Source organism: Microcaecilia unicolor, chromosome 1 (genome assembly GCF_901765095.1).
Source record: "Microcaecilia unicolor chromosome 1, aMicUni1.1, whole genome shotgun sequence".
Lineage (NCBI taxonomy): Eukaryota > Metazoa > Chordata > Amphibia > Gymnophiona > Siphonopidae > Microcaecilia > Microcaecilia unicolor.
Genome location: NC_044031.1, coordinates 741,263,608 through 741,284,357, shown reverse-complemented (window position 1 = coordinate 741,284,357; position 20,750 = coordinate 741,263,608). Strand labels below are relative to the sequence as shown.

General features: G+C 43.6%; 1 protein-coding gene across 1 annotated transcript in view; it reads left to right on the top strand.

The window, feature by feature from the left end:
* Nucleotides 1–15,144, top strand: part of LOC115459890 — a 173,409-nt gene extending 158,265 nt beyond the window's left edge. The window contains exon 2 of the mRNA XM_030189711.1: nucleotides 15,090–15,144. Within this exon, the coding sequence (XP_030045571.1) occupies nucleotides 15,090–15,128 (39 nt within the window). The 3' untranslated portion in view covers nucleotides 15,129–15,144. The remainder of the gene's footprint in view (nucleotides 1–15,089) is intronic.
* Nucleotides 15,145–20,750: the final 5,606 nt, after the last annotated feature.

Genomic DNA, 20,750 nt, shown 5'->3' with positions numbered 1-20,750 from the left:
GCGATGTGCTGCACGGTTACCACTGGGTTAGCGCAGGAGCCCTTACCGCCACCTCAATGGGTGGCGGTAAGGGCTCCCCCCCCAAAAAAATGGCCATGTGGCAAGTGCTTGACGGCCATGTCCTCAAAAATGGGGCCTTGGCGTGCATCAAAACACGCTTTCGCTGCGTCTTGGTGAAAGGGGGCCCTATGTACTGAATGTATTATGTTATAGAGAATTTTTAACCCACCAGCTCTCTCGAATGAGAGTCAAGGCGAGGTGACAAATGAAAATGGCACCGATACAAAACATCAGGAATTAACAATAAATAAAATACACGAAAAAAAAAAAAGGTTTCAGAAAGCAATATCAATAGTAGTATTCGGAAAACAGATAAGTCTTCAAAGCCTTACGAAAGGTAAAATAATCCTTCAAAAGGCGAATCACAGCCATTCCAAAGACGAACTGCCATAAAATAAGAAGAATGTGTGTGAACTGCTTTATATATCTAACAAGCTTAACAGAGGGAAACGCTGAAACTAAATGGTTGCAAGACCGAGAGGTAGAACTATTATTTAAAATCTCCTACCCTACCCTAGCTGAGATAATATTTAACCATCTCTACTACTACTACTACTACTACTTATCACTTCTATAGCGCTACAAGGCATACGCAGCGCTGTACACCATACATGAAAAGACAGTCCCTGCTCAAAGAGCTCACAATCTAAAAATGGAATGTTGCTAGTGGAATAGCAACATTCCATGTAGAATCTCAAATAGTAGCAACATTCCATGTAGAATCTCAAGTAATAGCAACATTCCAGAATCTCAAATAGTAACAACATCCCATGTTCCACTGCACTAACCACTAGGCTATTCCTCCACTAGCAACATTCCATCTAGAAGCCTGCCCTTGCAGATCAGCAACGCAGCCGCGCAGGCTTCTGTTTCTGTGAGTCTGACGTGCAGGACGTCAGACTTACAGAAACAGAAGCCTGCGCAGCCGTGTTGCTGATCTGCAAGGGCAGGCTTCTACATTACTACTACTACTACTTATCACTTCTATAGTGCTACAAGGCATACGCAGCGCTGTACACCATACATGAAAAGACAGTCCCTGCGCAAAGAGCTTACAATCTAAATAAGACAGGTAAACAGACAGAACAACTAAGAGGCAAGGGAATAAAGAGGTGGGGATAAAAGGACAGGGTTAGGAGTCTCTCTGACCTAATGTGCACCTTTCTTTAAATTAGTCACCTTATTTTCTCACTCTTCTTACCTATCTATATGTTCCATCTTTGCTATACCCTAAACTGTCAATTAAAATGTTCTATTATGTATTGTGTTGACACTGTAAGTAGTATACAATGCCATACTTTGTATTGTTATTGGAATGTTTTTACTGCTGTAATTGTCTATTACTTATGTTTGACTTATTCTTACTGTACACCGCTTTGAGTGAATTCCTTCAAAAAAGCGGTAAATAAACCCTAGTAAATAAATAAGGTTTTGTGATAAATCCTCAGGGCAAACACCGAATAAAAATTAAAAAAAACAATCAAAGTACATTAAAAGAAATTCTTGCCTGAACAGGCAGCCAGTGTAGCTCAGTCAGCAAGGGGGGAACATGATCAAAGCTGGATCTACAGAAGATTAATCTTACTGCAGAGTTTTACACCAGCTGCCACACCTAAGTATATTGCGCAATATAGCCGGTTATCTCCTAGCCGCAAACCTGGAATATTCAGCAGGGGGATAGTTGGTTAAGTGCCATATAACTGGCCAGCTGTCGTTCGTGGCCAGTTAAATGGTTGTCAATATTGGCGGGAATCATAGCCTCTGAGAGGGGGGGAGCATGGGGGACAAAATTCCCCGGGCCCGGGCCTCCAAGGGGGGCGTTGCAGATCTGCAAGGGCAGGCTTCTATATGGAATGTTGCTAGTGGAATAGCAACATTAACATTCCGTCTAGAATCTCAAATAGTAGCAACATTCCATGTAAAATCTCAGATAGTAGCAGCAGAATCTCAAATAATTTATTTGGATTTTGCTCACACCTTTTTCAGTAGTAGCTCAAGGTGAGTTACATTCAGGTACACTGGATATTTCTTTGTCCCAGGAGGGCTCACAATCTAAGTTTGTACCTGAGGCAATGGAGAGTTAAGTGACTTGCCCAAGACCACAAGGAGCAGCAAAGGGATTTGAACTGGCCACTTCTGGACTGTGCTCTAACCACTAGGCCACTCCTCCACTCCTCCGTGGGAAAATGGACTGCTATTTTTAATAGTTTTTGAATTTGGGCCCTTTTCTTTTCAGCTTTACAATTTAGATTGGGCCAAAGTTATCTAGCAATGCTGTTCTTTATGAGATTTTCAGACCATACAGATTGCAGAATAGCAGTTAACTCCAGCCAGTGATTTCCTTTCATGGTTAAAATTGTTTTGTTAAATTTGAGCTTTTCTATTGCACATAAATAGCTTTATTTTTTTTTTCTAGTCTTTATAACTTTTTGGGGTTTTTTTCTCAGCTGTACATTAAAGATTAGTGTTTGACACTAAGAGAAGAGAAATCAAAGTGGAGGGTATTTTCTCTCCTGAGCTGACATTCAACAATTAGCCAACATCAGTATTAGACAAGCATAACATTGGCACTCACACACACTTCCACATTCCAACCAAACAACAATTCTTACAAAATTAATATATTAACAGGAAGTGTATTACTAAAGTGGCACAAACCAGGGCTGCAACTTTATTGAAACCAACAATCAGTACAAGAACACCAATAATCACTTTTTCCGACCCAGTTCAGCATTCCCTCCCAAAACTGATCCTCAGCTCCAATCAACATGAAACATTAACGTCCAGCTATGTAAAGTTATGACTAGTTGGTTCCGAAGTAGACAAAATTAACATACATATGATCCGTTGCTCTTGAAGGCTTGCAGTGATGCCCAGCCCTCAACTCAGCTTGTGGTGATGCAGCACACAAGCTGTGAAAACCCCCCACCTTTCTCAGTATTTCACCCAACAATGTCACATCTGGGATTGTCTACCTTCTACCACATTCCCGCCTATGGCAACCACCCCTATCCACCACACCCACACACCTCAGTAAACCTCCCCAACCCATAACTACCCACCCTCAACCATCTAAGGAGGGGAGAAGGGAGGGAAACATTTTCCAAACCGCACTTCACCCTCCCTGCTTGGAAATCCCGCTTAAAAACTTCCCTTAAGCCCTTGCCAACAAACTCCTCTTCCTGCCACCCTCCCTGCCAATCATCCTACCCTTTCCTCATCTGCCCTTAGCAGCCAATTCCCCTCCCCTTACACAAGGGAAGCACCACATCCATGTGATGTTCCTGCAGCCTTAAATGCTGCAGGCACACCATGTCCTGCTATCTGCTGGCACCAGACTAGAAAACTCACCTTACATTTTTATTGGGCACTACCAGAAAAATGCCAAAGCCCTTTGGTCTGTGTACTAAGCCAATAAGGCATTGGAAGAGATGGCATTCATAGAAAAGGCAGGAATCTGAAGACCTTGTTTCCAAGAACTGACTTTTATCAATGTCTTCTCTGCAGGGAAAGGGAAATGGGACTTGATATACTGCCTGTCTGAGGTTTTTGCAACTACATTCAAAGTGGTTTACATATATTCAGGTACTTATTTTGTACCAGGAGCAATGGAGAGTTAAGTGACTTGTCCAGAGTCACAAGGAGCTGTAGTGGGAATTGAACCCAGTTCCCCAGAATCAGAGTCTGTTGCACTAACCACTAGGCTACTCCTCCACTAGCAACATTCCATGTAGAAGCCTGCCCTTGCAGATCAGCAGTGCAGGACGTCAGACTCACAGAAACAGAACCCTGCTCGGCTGCGTTGCTGATCTGCAAGGGAAGGCTTCTACATGGAATGTTGCTAGTGGAATAGCAGCATTCATTCCATGTAGAATCTCAACTAGTAGTAACATTCCAGAATCTCCAATAGTAGCAACAGCAACATTCCACGTAGAATCTCAAATAGTAGCAACAGAATCTCCAATAGTAGCAACATTCCATCTCCAATAATAGCAACATTCCATGTAGAATCTCAAATAGGGAAATGGGACTTGATATACAGCCTTTCTGAGGTTTTTACAACTACATTCAAAGTGGTTTACATATATTCAGGTACTTATTTTGTACCAGGGGCAATGGAGGGTTAAGTCAGGGAGGAAGTTTTCATTGTGGACTGTCATTAATATGTGCTATTTTACTGTTAACCCGGGTTACCAAAACAACCCAACAGTAACCCGCATTGATCACTTCCACCTTTAGCATGCCAGGACCTGTCTGACCTCTTTTCTTTTTGATTTATAGTCTCAGAATAATTTTGACCCTTCCCCTTTGTAATTGCTCAGAACTCAGAACTTTTAAACATGAAAATGTCTCCCTCTTTAAATGATTTTTTTTTTAACAGAAGAGATTTAATTGAAAATTTATTCTGCTCCACGCTGCTTATAATATGGTTTGCCAGCTGTGATTTACTGTATTAGGATTGTACAGCTCTTTTGGTGACTGAACTGCAAGTAAAGCACTTTACAAAGAAAATTGCAATAATTATGCTAATGGTCCGACATAAATACAAATTCTAAAGCCATGAGACTGAATTGGTAGATTCAGTGGTCATGGGATTGTTTCACATCAATTAGTTCCATCTTATTTTCAGGTGAGACTCCTCTTGTCTACCTCCCTGACCAGCTCCTCCCCCAACCCCACCCTACCAACAACCTCTGAATTTATCAATTTGATTGTTTCCTCCATTGTATCAAAGTGCTTGCTTTAATTACCATCCACCCCAAAGCGCTGCAATTACAGATAATTGGCCTTGTGCCTTAGCCTCTTTCATAACTCCTAAAACTGGAAGGTCCTTTTTAGAGAGAGAGCGTTGATATTCTATATGGAGCAGCTGATTTTCTCTCTCTGTATTTTTCTCAAACTCAGATATTGCCGTGGAGATGGAAGGTGTTCATCATATCTGCCACCCACTTAAGAGAATTTTAAGTAGCTGTATGTACACCCACTGATGTTCGCTCTCCTTTCCCCCTGCTTAATATAGTGATAATAATGCTACATTACAGAAAACAAAATTTCAGGAACGATTTGCTGTCTGAGTAGGTTGCCCCACCTGACTGGGAAGCAGATTCAGAAGAGTACCGCAGAGGAAATGTGTGATTTCCAAGAGGTCTCCGTGCAAGAGTCTGGCTGCACTATGCAGAAAGTGAATTCTCCGGTAGAGCAGGGCATATTCAAATGAATGGTAATGAGGTCTTTTAGCTATTCCGCCCCAATGCAGAGAAGTACACGGAAGACCTTAAGTGCTAGAACTTGGATGGCTGGTCTGAGGAGGCGTAGAAGAGTTAGTTCAAAGGATTTAATGCCAGTTTTGAGGATTTAATGCCAGTTTTTTTTTTCTTTTTACTGTGGGCATAATGAAGGTGATGATTCCACGCATAAAATATTTATACCACACAAGAACTGGAATGTTGTTCTGTGTGTAAATATCATCCTGATAAGTATCTTTAGAATAACGTTTCAGCATATGAGTAGATGTGGGCTGACACTTTTGCTTGATTGGACATGCACACAGTACTAGCTGTCCTCGGCTCAGAACCTTGTGCACGGGCATCTGGTAGGCTTACTCTGATTGGCTCACAAGTTCTGTGTGCTTCAAATTTGTATATGATAAGCTTGCTGTATCGGCGTGGAATATTTTCTTTACAGGTTGTTAGGAGAATCTATGCATTTGGGCGTCAGCGCCCGGCTCTAATGTGTGTCTTTCTGCTTCAGCAGCAAAAGCCTGACCCAGTCCATTTTTTTTAATTGCATACATGGAGATGTAGCCCTAGAACAAATGTATTTATTTATTTATTTATTTTCTGCATTTATACCCCACATTTTCCCGCCTCTTTGCAGGCTCAATGTGGCTTACAAATACCGTAGTGGCGATCACCATTTCCGGAATAAGAAAAACAGAGTAACGTTCTATTTAAAGTATATAGAATACACAGTAAATTAGAAGAAAATCGGTAGCCAATACATTTCAGGTGTTGAAGTCAAGGGTGGTGAAAAAGCTTTCAATAATGACAATGTAATAAAGTAACCAAAATAAGAATAATTCAATGTTAACTAATTCTGGAACAGTTCTGATGTCCTGTGTTTTAAGAAGGGTCCTTTTGATAAGTCTCTCTGAACAGGTTAGTCTTTAATAGTTTCTGGAAGGCTGCCAAATCGTGTGTTGTTTTTATGGTATTCGGCAGTGCATTCCAACATTGCGTACAAATGTAGGAGAAACTAGATGCATATATTGATTTAAATTTAAATGACCTTGGAAAGGTGGAGATGGCTTGAAAAGAACTAGGGATGAAGGTGGATCATAAATGACTAAAACACTATTTCTTATGCTTCCAATAGTAACATAGTAACATAGTAGATGACGGCAGAAAAAGACCTGCATGGTTCATCCAGTCTGCCCAACAAGATAAATTCATATGTGTATACCTTACCTTGATTTGTACCTGTCTTTTTCAGGGCACAGACCGTACAAGTCTGCCCAGCAGTACTTCCCGCCTCCCAACCACCAGTCCCGCCTCCCATCACTGGCTCTGGCACAGACCGTATGTCTGCCCTCCACTATCCTCGTCTCCCAACCACCAACCTCTCTTTCCCCCACCTGCTCCGCCACCCAATTTTGGCTAAGCTTCTGAGGATCCATTCCTTCTGCACAGGATTCCTTTATGTATATCCCACGCATGTTTGAATTCCGTTACCATTTTCATCTCCACCACCTCCCGCGGGAGGGCATTCCAAGCATCCACCACCAATAGCATGCAATGACCAACAAGGCACTGTGTTTCAACACTGAGTGCCTGCCTCAGGGGTCAAAATGTCAATGTGTCCAAGAGTGGTGCTTTAATATGGCGACAAGAAATCGCTTAAATGAATCGTCTCTATAATAAACGCATAATTGGTCTTTAAAAAGACCTCTGTAGATGTGATGCATGTATTATTCATTTAAGCGATTTCTTATCTCCATATTAAAACACTGCTCTTAGACACATTGACATTTTGACCCTTGAGGCAGGCACTCAGTGCCGAAACATGGTGCTGTGTTGGGCATTGCATGTTATTGCAAGCGTAAGAAATAAAGGGGCCCTTTTACTAAGCTGAGTAGGCGCCTATGCATGCCCACTGCGTGCCAAATTGAAGTTACCACCCGGTTACTGTGTGACCCTTGCAGTAATTTCAATTTAGGCGCATGTCTGCTATGCGCGTCTAAAAAATATTTTTTATTTTCTGACGCGTGGCAGCTACTCGCATCAAGTACAATTTGACACGTGTAGACCGTTACCGCCCGGTCACCGTGTGAGACCTCACTGCTAGGTCAATGGCTTGCGGTAAGGTCTCAGACCCAAAATGGACGCGCAGCAATTTTCATCTTGCCGCATGTCCATTTTCAGCAAAAAAAAAAGGCATTTTTTGTAGGTGCGCTAAAAAATAATTCTGTGCGTGCCCAAAACACACGTCTACACTATGGCAGGCCATTTTTCAGTGCACCTTAGTAAAAGGACCCCAAAATGTTTTAGTCATTTATGATCCTCCTGTGTCCCTGGTTTGTCTCAAGCCATCTCCACCTTCCCACGGTCATTTGTTCTGCAACATTCCACGTGGGATCCTTTTCGGTTTTCTTCTTCTCTCCTGGAGATGTAGCCCTACCATTTTGAAGGAAATCAGAGCAGCCACATGCCTACATAGCATCAAACCCCCAGGCTGGATGAGCTCGTTCTGGTTAACCTGCATGAGGTGTTAATCCTACCTTTAATGAGTGCTGTGTGGGTGGTGCAAGAGAGCTGGGGAGTGAAAATTACTCCCCTTCCATTGTCTCCCCTGCAAATGCTGTGGCACAGTTGGAGGGGAAGGGGTGCTAGGAGATGTATTACACAGGATGTAATTCCACCTCATGATGCTCCAGTCAACATTTTGTTTATGTAATATGGTGCTCTAAGCACTAAAAGTGACATCCACAACAAAGAAAATGTTCCACGCAATGTGGAAACTCAAACGCGTAAAACAATTCTTCCTGAGGGAAACATTTCGCAACCTGATACAATCAATGGTACTAAGCCATTGGTACTACTGCAATGGAATCTACGCGGGATGCAAAGAACAAACACTAAAGAAACTTCAGACCACTCAAAACACGGCAGCCAGGCTTATCTTTGAAAAAATATGATTTGAAAGAGCAAAACCCCTCCACGAAAAACTACACTGGCTCCAAATCAAAGAACGCATTGCCTTCAAAATCTGCACTATGGTTCACAAAATTATCTACAGCGAAGCCCCGGGATACATGACAGACCTGATCGACCTACCAAGTAGAAACACATCCGGATCAACACGAACGTATCTAAATCTGCACTATCCAAGCTGCAAAGGACTCAAATACAAATCTACCTATGCATCCAATTTCTCCTACATAAGCACACAACTGTGGAACGCATTACCAAGAGCCTTGAAAACTACGTACGACCACCTAAACTTTCGGAAATCACTAAAAACTAACCTGTTTAAAAAGGCATACCCTACCAACCCTACATAAATGCCGACTTCTACAACATATTAATACTAAAATACGTAAAGGACATAACACAACACTTCCGTTGTATGATTCCCTAATGTGGCTGTGCCACATGAACTTTATCTTACCACATCATCACTTTGTATTTGTTTACACCGGAGTCTGCAAACGCTGCTCCGGTACTATGTAAGCCACATTGAGCCTACAAATAGGTGGGAAAATGTGGGATACAAATGTAACAAACAAACAAATAAATAAATAAAAGTGCACAGACGAAATGAAAGAACACTAGAAAACCAGTTGAACCCACAAAGCCCAAGGGTTGGCCGCACTTAATTTAGGGGCCCTTTTAGTAAGCTGCATTAGGTGCTAACATGCTTAACGTGGTATACCGTGGGATGTGCTGAGGTATCCTGCAGTAAGGGGCCCTATTACTAAGCTGCAGTAGGGCTAACAAGCAGGTAGTGTGAGCCAAATCGACACTACAGCTGGAGCAGTGTGGCTGCCCGGCAGTAATTTCAAAGTTGTTGTGCACTGTTTCCCATGATAGAAAATCATTTTCTATTTACTACCGTGGGAGTGTTCCCGGCAGTAATCAGCAGCATGGCCACATTGTCGTGTGCTACCTGATTAGCGCATGGGAGGCGGGGCTGGTAGTTGGGAGGCGGGGCTAGTGCTGGGCAGACTTCTATGGTCTGTGCCGTGAAAATGGCAGATACTAATCAAGGTCAGGTATACACAAAAAAGTAGCACATATGAGCTAACTTGTTGGGCAGACTGGATGGACCGTGCAGGTCTTTCTCTGCCATCGTCTACTCATGTTACTATGTATGGTAGATGCATTGGGGTGACTTAGGGAGGAAGAGGGAGAGTTAAGATATGTCCATTACTGTCTTTGGTTTCGCTGTATTGCAGGTTCTCAGGTTTTTATGTTGGGTCGGTGGGATATGCCTTTCTGAACAGGTTTGTTTTTAGTTCTTTCTGGAACTTTAGATGATCGTACGTTGTTTTTACTACTTTTGGCAGTGCGTTCCATAGTTGTGCGCTTAAATAGGAAAAGCTAGATGCATAAGTTGGTTTGTATTTGAGTCCTTTGCTGCTTGGGTAGTGAAGATTTAGGTATGTTCATGTTTCTGATTGGCAGGTCTATGAGGTCTGTCATGTATCCCGGGGCTTCGCCGTATATAATTTTATGAACCAGGGTGCAGATTTTGAAAGCTATACGTTCTTTGATTGGGAGCCAGTGCAGTTTTTCTCAGAGGGGTTTGGCGCTTTCAAAACGCGTTTTTCCAAATATAAGCCTGGTATTTTAATTTTATTTTTTAAAAAACACCTCATTCTGGGGTCTTATACTAAGCTGTGGCAAAAAGTGGCCTGCGGCAATGTGGACGCGTGTATTTGGCACACGTCAGGCCAGTTTTTACTGCATCGGGGGGAAAAAAGAGCATTTTTTTCAATGGGCAGGGAAAAGGGCTTGCGGTAAAATTGAAATCAGCGTGCACCTATTTATGGCCTGAGCCTTTAACACCACTCATTGATCTAGTGGTAAGGACTCATGTGCTACACGCGTGGTGACCGGTCAGCGCACACCAACTGCCAATTAATGCAAGAAACAACGCATGCATAGGAAATAATAATTTGTCCCTGCGTTATGGGCGCACGTCAAATCTGAAATTACCGCCAGGGGGGGGGGGGGCGTGCTAACCTGGCAGTAGTCTTGTTTTGGCGCGTGCTGCATGCGCGTACAGCCTACTGCACCTTTGTAAAAGGGTCCCTCAGCTACTAGAAAAATGCATCATTATTGAATCCGTCTTTTTCCCATTATGGTTGTTGTTTAACTGTCACCAGCCTTGCTGCAAGAGGGCTGAGATTGCTTGATAATTTCCTTTAAAAGAATAACGTCAAACATTTATTACTGTCTCCCTAAGGATTCCATAATGGGCTTTAAGGCCTATTTACAAAGCACTATAGTGCCACAGGGGATTTTAAATGCTAAATCTGGTGTTAAAGATGCATTAAATCCACCCTATTTTCCACTTTCTGAAACAGTCAGGCAAGCCTTGCTGAAAGCCCAAAACAAAGCTGGCCCAATGTGATTTAAATATTAGTGAGCTGCATTTTATGCAAATACGATATAAAGCAGCAGCATCTGCATTAATCCTTTGAAAGGTAATTAATAGAAATAAAACAAAATAAGACATGGAAAAGAAAATAACGATACCCTTTTTATTGGACATAAAGAAAATAAGAAAAAAGAAAAAAAAATCACTACAAAAAAATGAACACAAATGCAGAACTAGGTAGGAGGGGTTTTTTTGGTCAGTGATGATCTGAGTCACAGACGAGATTCCTACACGTTTCAAGCTGCTGTTCAGTAGCATATCCCAGTGACTATTGAGACCATTTCCCCCATTACAACTTGAGTAGAGAGATGTGGTAGCCATGTTAGTCCACTTTTAAAGGTAATCAATAGAAATAAAACAAAATAAAGCATGGAAAAGAAAATAAGATGATACCTTTTCTATTGGAGATAATACTTAATTTGAGCCTACAAATACAGTGGTGGAAATAAGTATTTGATCCCTTGCTGATTTTGTAAGTTTGCCCACTGACAAAGACATGAGCAGCCCATAATTGAAGGGTAGGTTATTGGTAACAGTGAGAGATAGCACATCACAAATTAAATCCGGAAAATCACATTGTGGAAAGTATATGAATTTATTTGCATTCTGCAGAGGGAAATAAGTATTTGATCCCCCACCAACCAGTAAGAGATCTGGCCCCTACAGACCAGGTAGATGCTCCAAATCAACTCGTTACCTGCATGACAGACAGCTGTCGGCAATGGTCACCTGTATGAAAGACACCTGTCCACAGACTCAGTGAATCAGTCAGACTCTAACCTCTACAAAATGGCCAAGAGCAAGGAGCTGTCTAAGGATGTCAGGGACAAGATCATACACCTGCACAAGGCTGGAATGGGCTACAAAACCATCAGTAAGACGCTGGGCGAGAAGGAGACAACTGTTGGTGCCATAGTAAGAAAATGGAAGAAGTACAAAATGACTGTCAATCGACAAAGATCTGGGGCTCCACGCAAAATCTCACCTCGTGGGGTATCCTTGATCATGAGGAAGGTTAGAAATCAGCCTACAACTACAAGGGGGGAACTTGTCAATGATCTCAAGGCAGCTGGGACCACTGTCACCACGAAAACCATTGGTAACACATTACGACATAACGGATTGCAATCCTGCAGTGCCCGCAAGGTCCCCCTGCTCCGGAAGGCACATGTGACGGCCCGTCTGAAGTTTGCCAGTGAACACCTGGATGATGCCGAGAGTGATTGGGAGAAGGTGCTGTGGTCAGATGAGACAAAAATTGAGCTCTTTGGCATGAACTCAACTCGCCGTGTTTGGAGGAAGAGAAATGCTGCCTATGACCCAAAGAACACCGTCCCCACTGTCAAGCATGGAGGTGGAAATGTTATGTTTTGGGGGTGTTTCTCTGCTAAGGGCACAGGACTACTTCACCGCATCAATGGGAGAATGGATGGGGCCATGTACCGTACAATTCTGAGTGACAACCGCCTTCCCTCCGCCAGGGCCTTAAAAATGGGTCGTGGCTGGGTCTTCCAGCACGACAATGACCCAAAACATACAGCCAAGGCAACAAAGGAGTGGCTCAGGAAGAAGCACATTAGGGTCATGGAGTGGCCTAGCCAGTCACCAGACCTTAATCCCATTGAAAACTTATGGAGGGAGCTGAAGCTGCGAGTTGCCAAGCGACAGCCCAGAACTCTTAATGATTTAGAGATGATCTGCAAAGAGGAGTGGACCAAAATTCCTCCTGACATGTGTGCAAACCTCATCATCAACTACAGAAGACGTCTGACCGCTGTGCTTGCCAACAAGGGTTTTGCCACCAAGTATTAGGTCTTGTTTGCCAGAGGGATTAAATACTTATTTCCCTCTGCAGAATGCAAATAAATTCATATACTTTCCACAATGTGATTTTCAGGATTTAATTTGTGATGTGCTATCTCTCACTGTTACCAATAACCTACCCTTCAATTATGGGCTGCTCATGTCTTTGTCAGTGGGCAAACTTACAAAATCAGCAAGGGATCAAATACTTATTTCCACCACTGTAGGTAGGAAAATGTGGGATACAAATGCAATAAATAAATTTCTTGATTAGCTTTCGAAGGTTGCCCTTCTTCGTCAGATCGGAAATAAGCAAATGTTGGTAATATATAAGTGAAACATGAAAGCATTTCAGTGACAGTCTAACAGGATGGGGTGGATAGGTGAGAGACAGGAAGAGTCGGGTAGATGAGGGACAGGGAGATATGCATGGAGACAGGAGGGTGACAAAGCAGTACAATTTTATGGTTTATAATGGGCTAGAAAACCCAGATCTTTAAGTCCTGTCTGGTGGGTGTCAAAATATTTAATCATTCTGACTTCAAAGGTCTTACGTTCCTGTATTGTTTTAAAGTTCCCTTTCAGGATTCTTACCATGAAATCACTGGTACAGTGTTCTGGTTTTGTAAAGTGCTGCCCCACAGAGGTGACATCCTGATTGGTACTAGCATTTTTCATATGGTGTCTATGTAAATTAAATCTCTTCTTTAGCATCTGACTTGTTTCTCCAATGTAGCAGCCTTCGTTGCATTTTTTACTCTGAATGATATATACCACATTGGAAGATGAGCACTTGAAAGATTCCTTTATGTTGAATATTTTTCCTTTGTGAATGACTGTGGGGTCCTGTGAAATGTTTTGGCATAGTTTGCAGCTGGATATATTGCAAGGATAAGTACATAACTACATAAGTAATGCCATACTGGGAAAAGACCAAGGGTCCATCGAGCCCAGCATCCTGTCCACGACAGCGGCCAATCCAGGCCAAGGGCACCTGGCAAGCTTCCCAAACGTACAAACATTCTATGCATGTTATTCCTGGAATTTTGGATTTTTCCAAGTCCGTTTAGTAGCGGTTTATGGACTTGTCCTTTAGGAAACCGTCCAACCCCTTTTTAAACTCTACTAAGCTAACCGCCTTCACCACTTTCTCCGGCAACGAATTCCAGAGTTTAATTACACGTTGGGTGAAGAAAAATTTTCTCCGATTTGTTTTAAATTTACTACACTGTAGTTTCATCGCATGCCATTCTCTTCTTTTTGAGTCTGTATTGGGAGCTTACTTCTAAACTTGTGTTTTAAGTTGGGTGGCTGTCGGAAGGCCAGCACTGGTGGGGATGGGAATATCTCTTTCAGTAATTCATCCTCCTGGAGTAGAGGCTGTAGATCTTTTATGATTTTTCTTAATTTTTTCAGCTCTGGGTTGTATGTCACTATAAGCCATATGATCACAAGCCATCCTATAGTAATGGGACTTGATATACTGCCTTTCCATTGTTTTTGCAACTACATTCAAAGTGGTTTACATATAGGTACGTATTTGTACCTGGGGCAATGGAGGGCTAAGTGACTTGCCGAGGATCACAAGGAGATGCAATGGGAATTAAACCCAGTTCCCCCAGATCAAAGTCCACTGCATTAACCACTAGGCTACTCCTCCACTATCTGTAACTAAGATCTGAGGAAGAAGGGCAACCTTCGAAAGCTAATCAAGAAATGTATTATGTCCAATAAAATAGGTATCATCTTATTTACTTTTCCATGTTTTATTTTGTTTGATTTCTATTGATAACCTTTAAGAGTGGACTAACACGGCTACCACACCTCTGTAACTAAGCATAATGCAGCAACCACCAAGCTTTACTGTAGGTTCATCTGGTCCAAATTATAGGATTTGTGTCTTTTATACGTTTTTACATGTGCAAGTCCCCCTCTATTAAAACATTTGTGAGGGCATTCACTGGCTCCCGATCCGCTACCGTATACAGTTCAAGCTTCTCCTATTGACCTTCAAGTGCACTCAATCTGCAGCCCCCCATTACCTCTCTACCCTCCTCTCCCCATATGTTCCCACCCGTAACCTTCGCTCTCAGGACAAATCACTCCTTTCTGTACCCTTCTCCACCACCGCTATCTCCAGACTCCGCCCCTTCTGCCTCGCATCACCTTATGCCTGGAACAGACTTCCTGAGTCCATACGCCATGCGCCCTCGCTGCCCATTTTCAAGTCCTTACTCAAGGCCCATCTCTTCTCCCTTGCTTTTGGTGCCTAACCACCTTCCCATTCCTGATACCTACACTGACTACATAGTTTGTTACCTTTAGATTGTAAGCTCTCTTGAGCAGGGACTGTCCTTCCCCATGTTTAAACTTGTACAGCGCTGCGTAACCCTGGCAGCGCTATAGAAATGCTAAGTAGTAGTAGTAGTAGTAGTTTGCTACAAATCTGAGATGAGTTGCTGCAATGCAGTAACATGCAAAGCAGCTCATTATCTCAGAATTTAATGTAGAATAATTTGTACGCTGGATTTTGTAATAAAAAGTAACTATCTTTTTTTTCACAGGTATCAGAGCTGAAGTTTTCTTGGAGGTTTTCTATATAGCTAATGCGTATGTATAGAAAATAACCATCTGGACACATCTGCTAATTCATGAAAATCCTAAAGGTTAGTATGTCAGCATGGAAGTTGTTCTTACCCAAATTTGGGGCAATTTAAGCTGATTCCCTCAGGGGGTTCCCTGATCTTGGGTGTCCAGGCCGAGGTTGCCTAGGACCAGGTAGCTCTGGGAAGGTGAAGGGACCTTTTGGGAATGGGGTTAGGGTTGGGACTTGGGGTTGGGAAGTCCAGCCAGTCTGTTTTTTTTTTTTTTTTTAATCTCCCTTCCTGTCAGTGTGTGAGCCAATCCTCACTTTCATATTGACAGCAAGGGAGTCCTTTTACTCCCAATGCAGCAAACCAATGCAAATTACCATTTTTTTTCTGTCAGCGCACACTTTTTAGCAATGTAGTAATTTGCATTTTGCATTAGTTTATTGCTTTGTGAATAAAAGGGGTTTATTTTAATGAATGCATTAAAATATTAGGTACAGAAACTTGGTTTATCAATCTAATACATGGCTTACTGTTTCAAGCCTTGTAGTATGGAGGTGTAAATCATTTTGCTCCCTGTACAAGCTAGTGTGCATTTCTTTTGGCTTGCAGTCTTGGACCTGTAGCTTATGTCTTGTAGGGCTGGGCACTGAGTAAATTATTGGAGTGGAGGAGTGGCCTAATGGTTAGCACCAGGGGTGTAGCCACGGGTGGGCCTGGACGGGCCCAGGCCCAGCCACTTTCCCTCCAGGCCCGCCCATCCACATCCTTGCTTGCTGACGCTGTCACTGCCTTTTCTCCCGCGGCTCTGCCGGGTACGGCCGTCCGGGAGGCAGCATTCAGCGTAGCCTGCCTGTCCTTAATTCTTCTCCCCAGGCTCCGCTTCACTGCATTGCTCCATCGCTCCCTGCATTCTTCTCGCCTGCCACGCAGCGCTGCCATTCACACAGGCAGCTGCGCTCCCCCCTACCGCGTCCATCCAGTCCTAACAGGAAGTGCATCAGAGAGGACCGGATGGATGCGGCAAAAGGGAGCGCAGCTGCCTGTGTGAATGGCAGCGCTGCGTGACAGCCGAGTAGAAGAATGCAGGGAGCGATGGAGCAATGCAGCGAAGCGGAGCTTGGGGAGAAGAATTAAGGGCAGGCAGGATTTGCACATGTGCAAAAATAGAGCACGCGCAGGATAGAGCCAGTGGCTGACAGCTGTGGCTCGCGGACACTGCCACTGGCCACCCAAGAGGTAAAGTTCTTCGGCAGGGAGGAAGTCTTAAGCTGGCGGGGCTTGAGGATCCCTGCCAGAAGAGGTATTTTGTTTACTTTGGAGGGGGGGGGGCACAGGTAGGGGGAGGAGTGGAGATGAAATTTTTGGCCCACCCATTTTGGCCTTGGGCCCACCCTAAATTGGCTGTCTGGCTACGCCACTGGTTAGCACAGTGGGTTGTGGACCTGGGTTTGATTCCTGCTTCTGCCTGATGGTCAGTAGTGGGTTGAGATCCTGGGAAACCAGGTTAAATTCTCTTTGCAGCTGTGTGAGATACTGGGCAAGTCATTTAACCCTCTGTTGCCTCAGTTATAACAGTAGTACAAGGTATTACTTAGACTGTGAGCCCTCTAGGGACAGATCCAGTACCTGTAAAATGAAAACAATAAAACCACTTAGGTCTAAACAGTATATATAAATACTTAAATAAATGAATTGTGTTGTTTTCATGTGGAAATTGTTTTCAACGAATGTCATTAATAGTGTACCCTCTTCTTAAAGAGAGTGCACTATGGGGGAATTCAATAAATGGCACCCAGTGGTGTAGCTACAGGGGGGCCACAGGGGCCTGGGCCCCCAAAATTTGCTCTGGGCCCCTGGTTTGGCCGGCGGGGTCCCCAGCTCCTGCCAGCTGAAGCCTTCGTCCAGTGCTGGTCACCAGCGCCGTCGCATTGCCTTCCCTGCTCTCTCTTCCCCTCATGGTCCAGCGCGCTCATTTTAGTGAAACTGAGCATGCAAATTCAGGTTTTCCATAACATTACGTTTAATCAGCTAATTAGCGCCAATCATTGGCCTTTAAACAAGGTGGTTTTTTTAATGCTTGTTTCAGCCAGCCCTTTATAGGAGGGATTACGGGAGTTACCATCCTTAATCCCCCACTGGTTATTCCCTTCTCTAAACTGATAATAAATAAAGACTGCAGCCTCTGTATTCAATTAGCAGCATTCACACATATAGATTTCGCTACCTCCCTTCCCACTCCTGGCAGTCTCTGAGTCAGGGTAGCAGCCAGACCTCGCCGGGAGCGGGGGCCACAGCCCGAGGTGGGGGGCACTGTTTAGCCGCCCCCCCCCAGGCGCCACCACTGCCACGATCCCCTTGAAACCCCCTTCCCGCCACCAACCCTCCTCCGCCATCGCTGCCCGCCCCACCGCCGATACCTTGTTTGCTGGCCGGGCCAGCCGAAGAGAGTCTTTTCAGCGCCGGAGTAGCGCCTTCGTTCAAGGAACTTCCTGGTTATGATCAGCTGTTTCTGATGCCTTACGTTGCGTAAGGCATCAGAAACAGCTGATCATAACCAGGAAATTCCTTGAACGAAGGCGCTACTCCAGCGCTGAAAAGACTCTCTTTGGCTGGCCCGGCCAGCAAACAAGGTATCGGCTGCGGTGGCGGGGCGGGCGGCGACGGCAGGGGAGGGTTGGTGGCGGGAGGGGGGTTCAAGGGGATCGTCGGCAGGGGGCCAGGGCCAAATCTATGGGGGCCCGGGCCCCCTCAGGCTCCACGTAGCTATGCCACTGCTCTGAGTCCAGATTACTTATCATATGTTAACAAACAAGAAAGAAAGAAAGACCATATTAGCAGAAAGGAGGAAATGACGTAAGGTAACGGTGGAGAAGCAAAAATTATAATTGCTTCATAAACACTAAAAATGAATCCCAATCCCTATCCCACAACAGAACCAGCCTGCCCAGTCTAAACTGAATTGCAATGATTTTGCTGCATGCTTTGCCAACAAAATTAAAAGTCTCCGCCAGGATTCACTGGCAATCTCACCCAGTCCCCAACCAATCAACCAGGGGTGCACAAACTCGCCCCCTCCTGACAGAGACAGATGGGACACTTTTAACCCAATGACAGAGGACAGCCTTGACAAAATCCTAAGAGACCTTTGACCTACTACCTGCTCCCTCGATCCCTGCCCATCAAAGATAGTGCAGCAGGCAAGTATGGGCCTCATAAAAGGTGCCACAAAAATTGTGAACACCTCTCTTTCTAATGGGCAGCTACCAACAGCATTAAAAAGGGCAATGGTCCACCCTCTGTTGAAGAAAAACAATCTTCATCAGGACAAACTTGAAAATTACAGGCCAGTATCCAACATCCCTTTCTAGAAAAACTCATAGAACAAACAGTCTGTGTTCAACTTAATGACTGGTTAGAAAAGAGAAACTGGCTAGATGCATGTCAATCTGGATTCAGACCTGGTTATGGTACAGAAACGGTCCTTGCATCCCTACTAGATGATCTTCACAGAAACCGAGACAAGGGATTCGCTTCAATGTTAGTATTGCTTGATTTCTCTGCAGCTTTTGACACCATGGATCATGATATCATGCTAGCACGACTGACAGAAACAAGTATCAATGGAACAGTACTTGCTTGGTTCAGATCCTTCTTATCAGACAGGCAACAATCCATAATGTTTGGCAGCAACTCCTCACCACCATGGACACTGACCTGCGGGGTACCACAAGGATCAATACTTTCACCTGTTCTGTTCAATATCTACCTCAAACCACTAGCTGAGCTGATTCAGTCAATGGACACTCAGTTCCACATTTATGTGGATGATGTGCAGCTACTTATACCCATTGAATCTCTGACTTACCTACAGCCTTGAATAATACCTGTCTAACATCAATTCAACAATGGGCTAAACACAACAAACTTTGCCTGAACCCAAGTAAAACTGAGCTTCTCTGGGTCCCTAACACAAGTGGATACATACCTGACATCAAAATCCCTTTTGGAAAGTATGAACTCCCCCTCAAATCACAAGTCAGAAACCTTGGAATACAGTTAGATTCAACACTTACTCTGATTCCCCAAATCCAAGCAACCTTCAAGAGCTGCTTCTACTATTTGCGACAGCTACGCTGCCTCTCTCCTTACATCGAGAAGGTAAATCTTATCCCAGTTGTGCATACCATGGTAACATCAAGACTGGATTACTGCAATGCACTATACAACGGTCTGACTACAAAGGGCCGGCACCAGCTCCAGCCAATATACAAGCTGCTTCAGGAAGGGTACTGCCTCGGATCTGTGATTCCACAAACGTGATATATGCTTTTTGGTGCCCTTGTGGTTTGATGTATGTGGAACATACCACACAACAATTTAAAACCAGAGTTATAGAATATCGGCACTGTATCACGAAGTCAAAAATGGAGGCACCTATGACACGGCATTGTGTCCATTCTCAGAATCACTTTGATCAACTGACCTGTATGGTTATAGACCAAGTGACATTGGGTAAGAGAGGGGGGGATATTAAAAGCATTCTTTGGAGAAAAGAGCAATATTGGATTCATTTATTACAAACAGTGGAACCGAAAGGTTTAAATCGTAGTATTGAATGGAATGCTTGTTACTAATTTAATTTAAACCACGCCCAGGGATAGGGCTGGAGTGTATGCATTGGAGCAGCCTTGCCCTTGGGCGGAGCTAGTTCTGACGAAGGGTGTGATGCAGTCAAGTTTAAATTCTCTGCCGGCGGCTTTTTTTCACTTATGCCATTTTGTTAGTGTTTGGATTAACGATCAGCAGTCTGTTTGGAGATATTGAGAGGTCCGTTCGCGAATCCGAGGCAGTACCCTTCCTGAAGCAGCTTTTATATTGGCGAAACAAGGCGCACTTGTTGAAGGGAGACACGGGACGGTGTCAAAGACTGAAACTGAACAGAATGGTGTTTTCCCCAATTTCACTATACATTCAATAAGGATATACAAATTGAACCTGGAGCTTCCAACAAACAAGATAAGTCTTTGAGATTTGATTAATGGTAAGATTAAATGGGGGCGAGAAGCCTGTGTCTTCCTCAAAGACATTAACAATATTCAGTTGATTTAAATATTTGTCTGTATTAGGGGCCCAGGCTATAATTGAAGTAGGGTGATTGGGAGGTATGTAAAGTACACCGGGTTTTTAAGGGAGGTGTTCATTTTGTTTAACTCTTGTACTTAGTGTTGGAGAAGGAGAGTTTTTATACCATTCATTTTTCTCATGTAGTTATGAGTTTTTGCGTTTGTTTTTTTTTCTCTTTCTGTCTGCACACTGGAACCAGTGATATTATTTTACCCTTCTTAATAATAGTGGATTAAGCAAATGTTGCAATGTATTCCCTATGAAGAGATTTGAGGTTCCTTGTTGATTTATCAAAAACGATCCTGATTGTGGGTTTTAGGAGTTACAAAGTGATACACCTTCAAAACCATTATTTCAAACCTATTTGGTATTTTAGATTGTAAATAGTATACCACGCCATACTTTGTATTGTTTTTGAATATTTTTACTGCTGTAATTGTCTATTGCTAATGCTTGATCTATTCTTACTGTACACCGCCTTGAGTGAATTCCTTCAAAAAGGCGGTA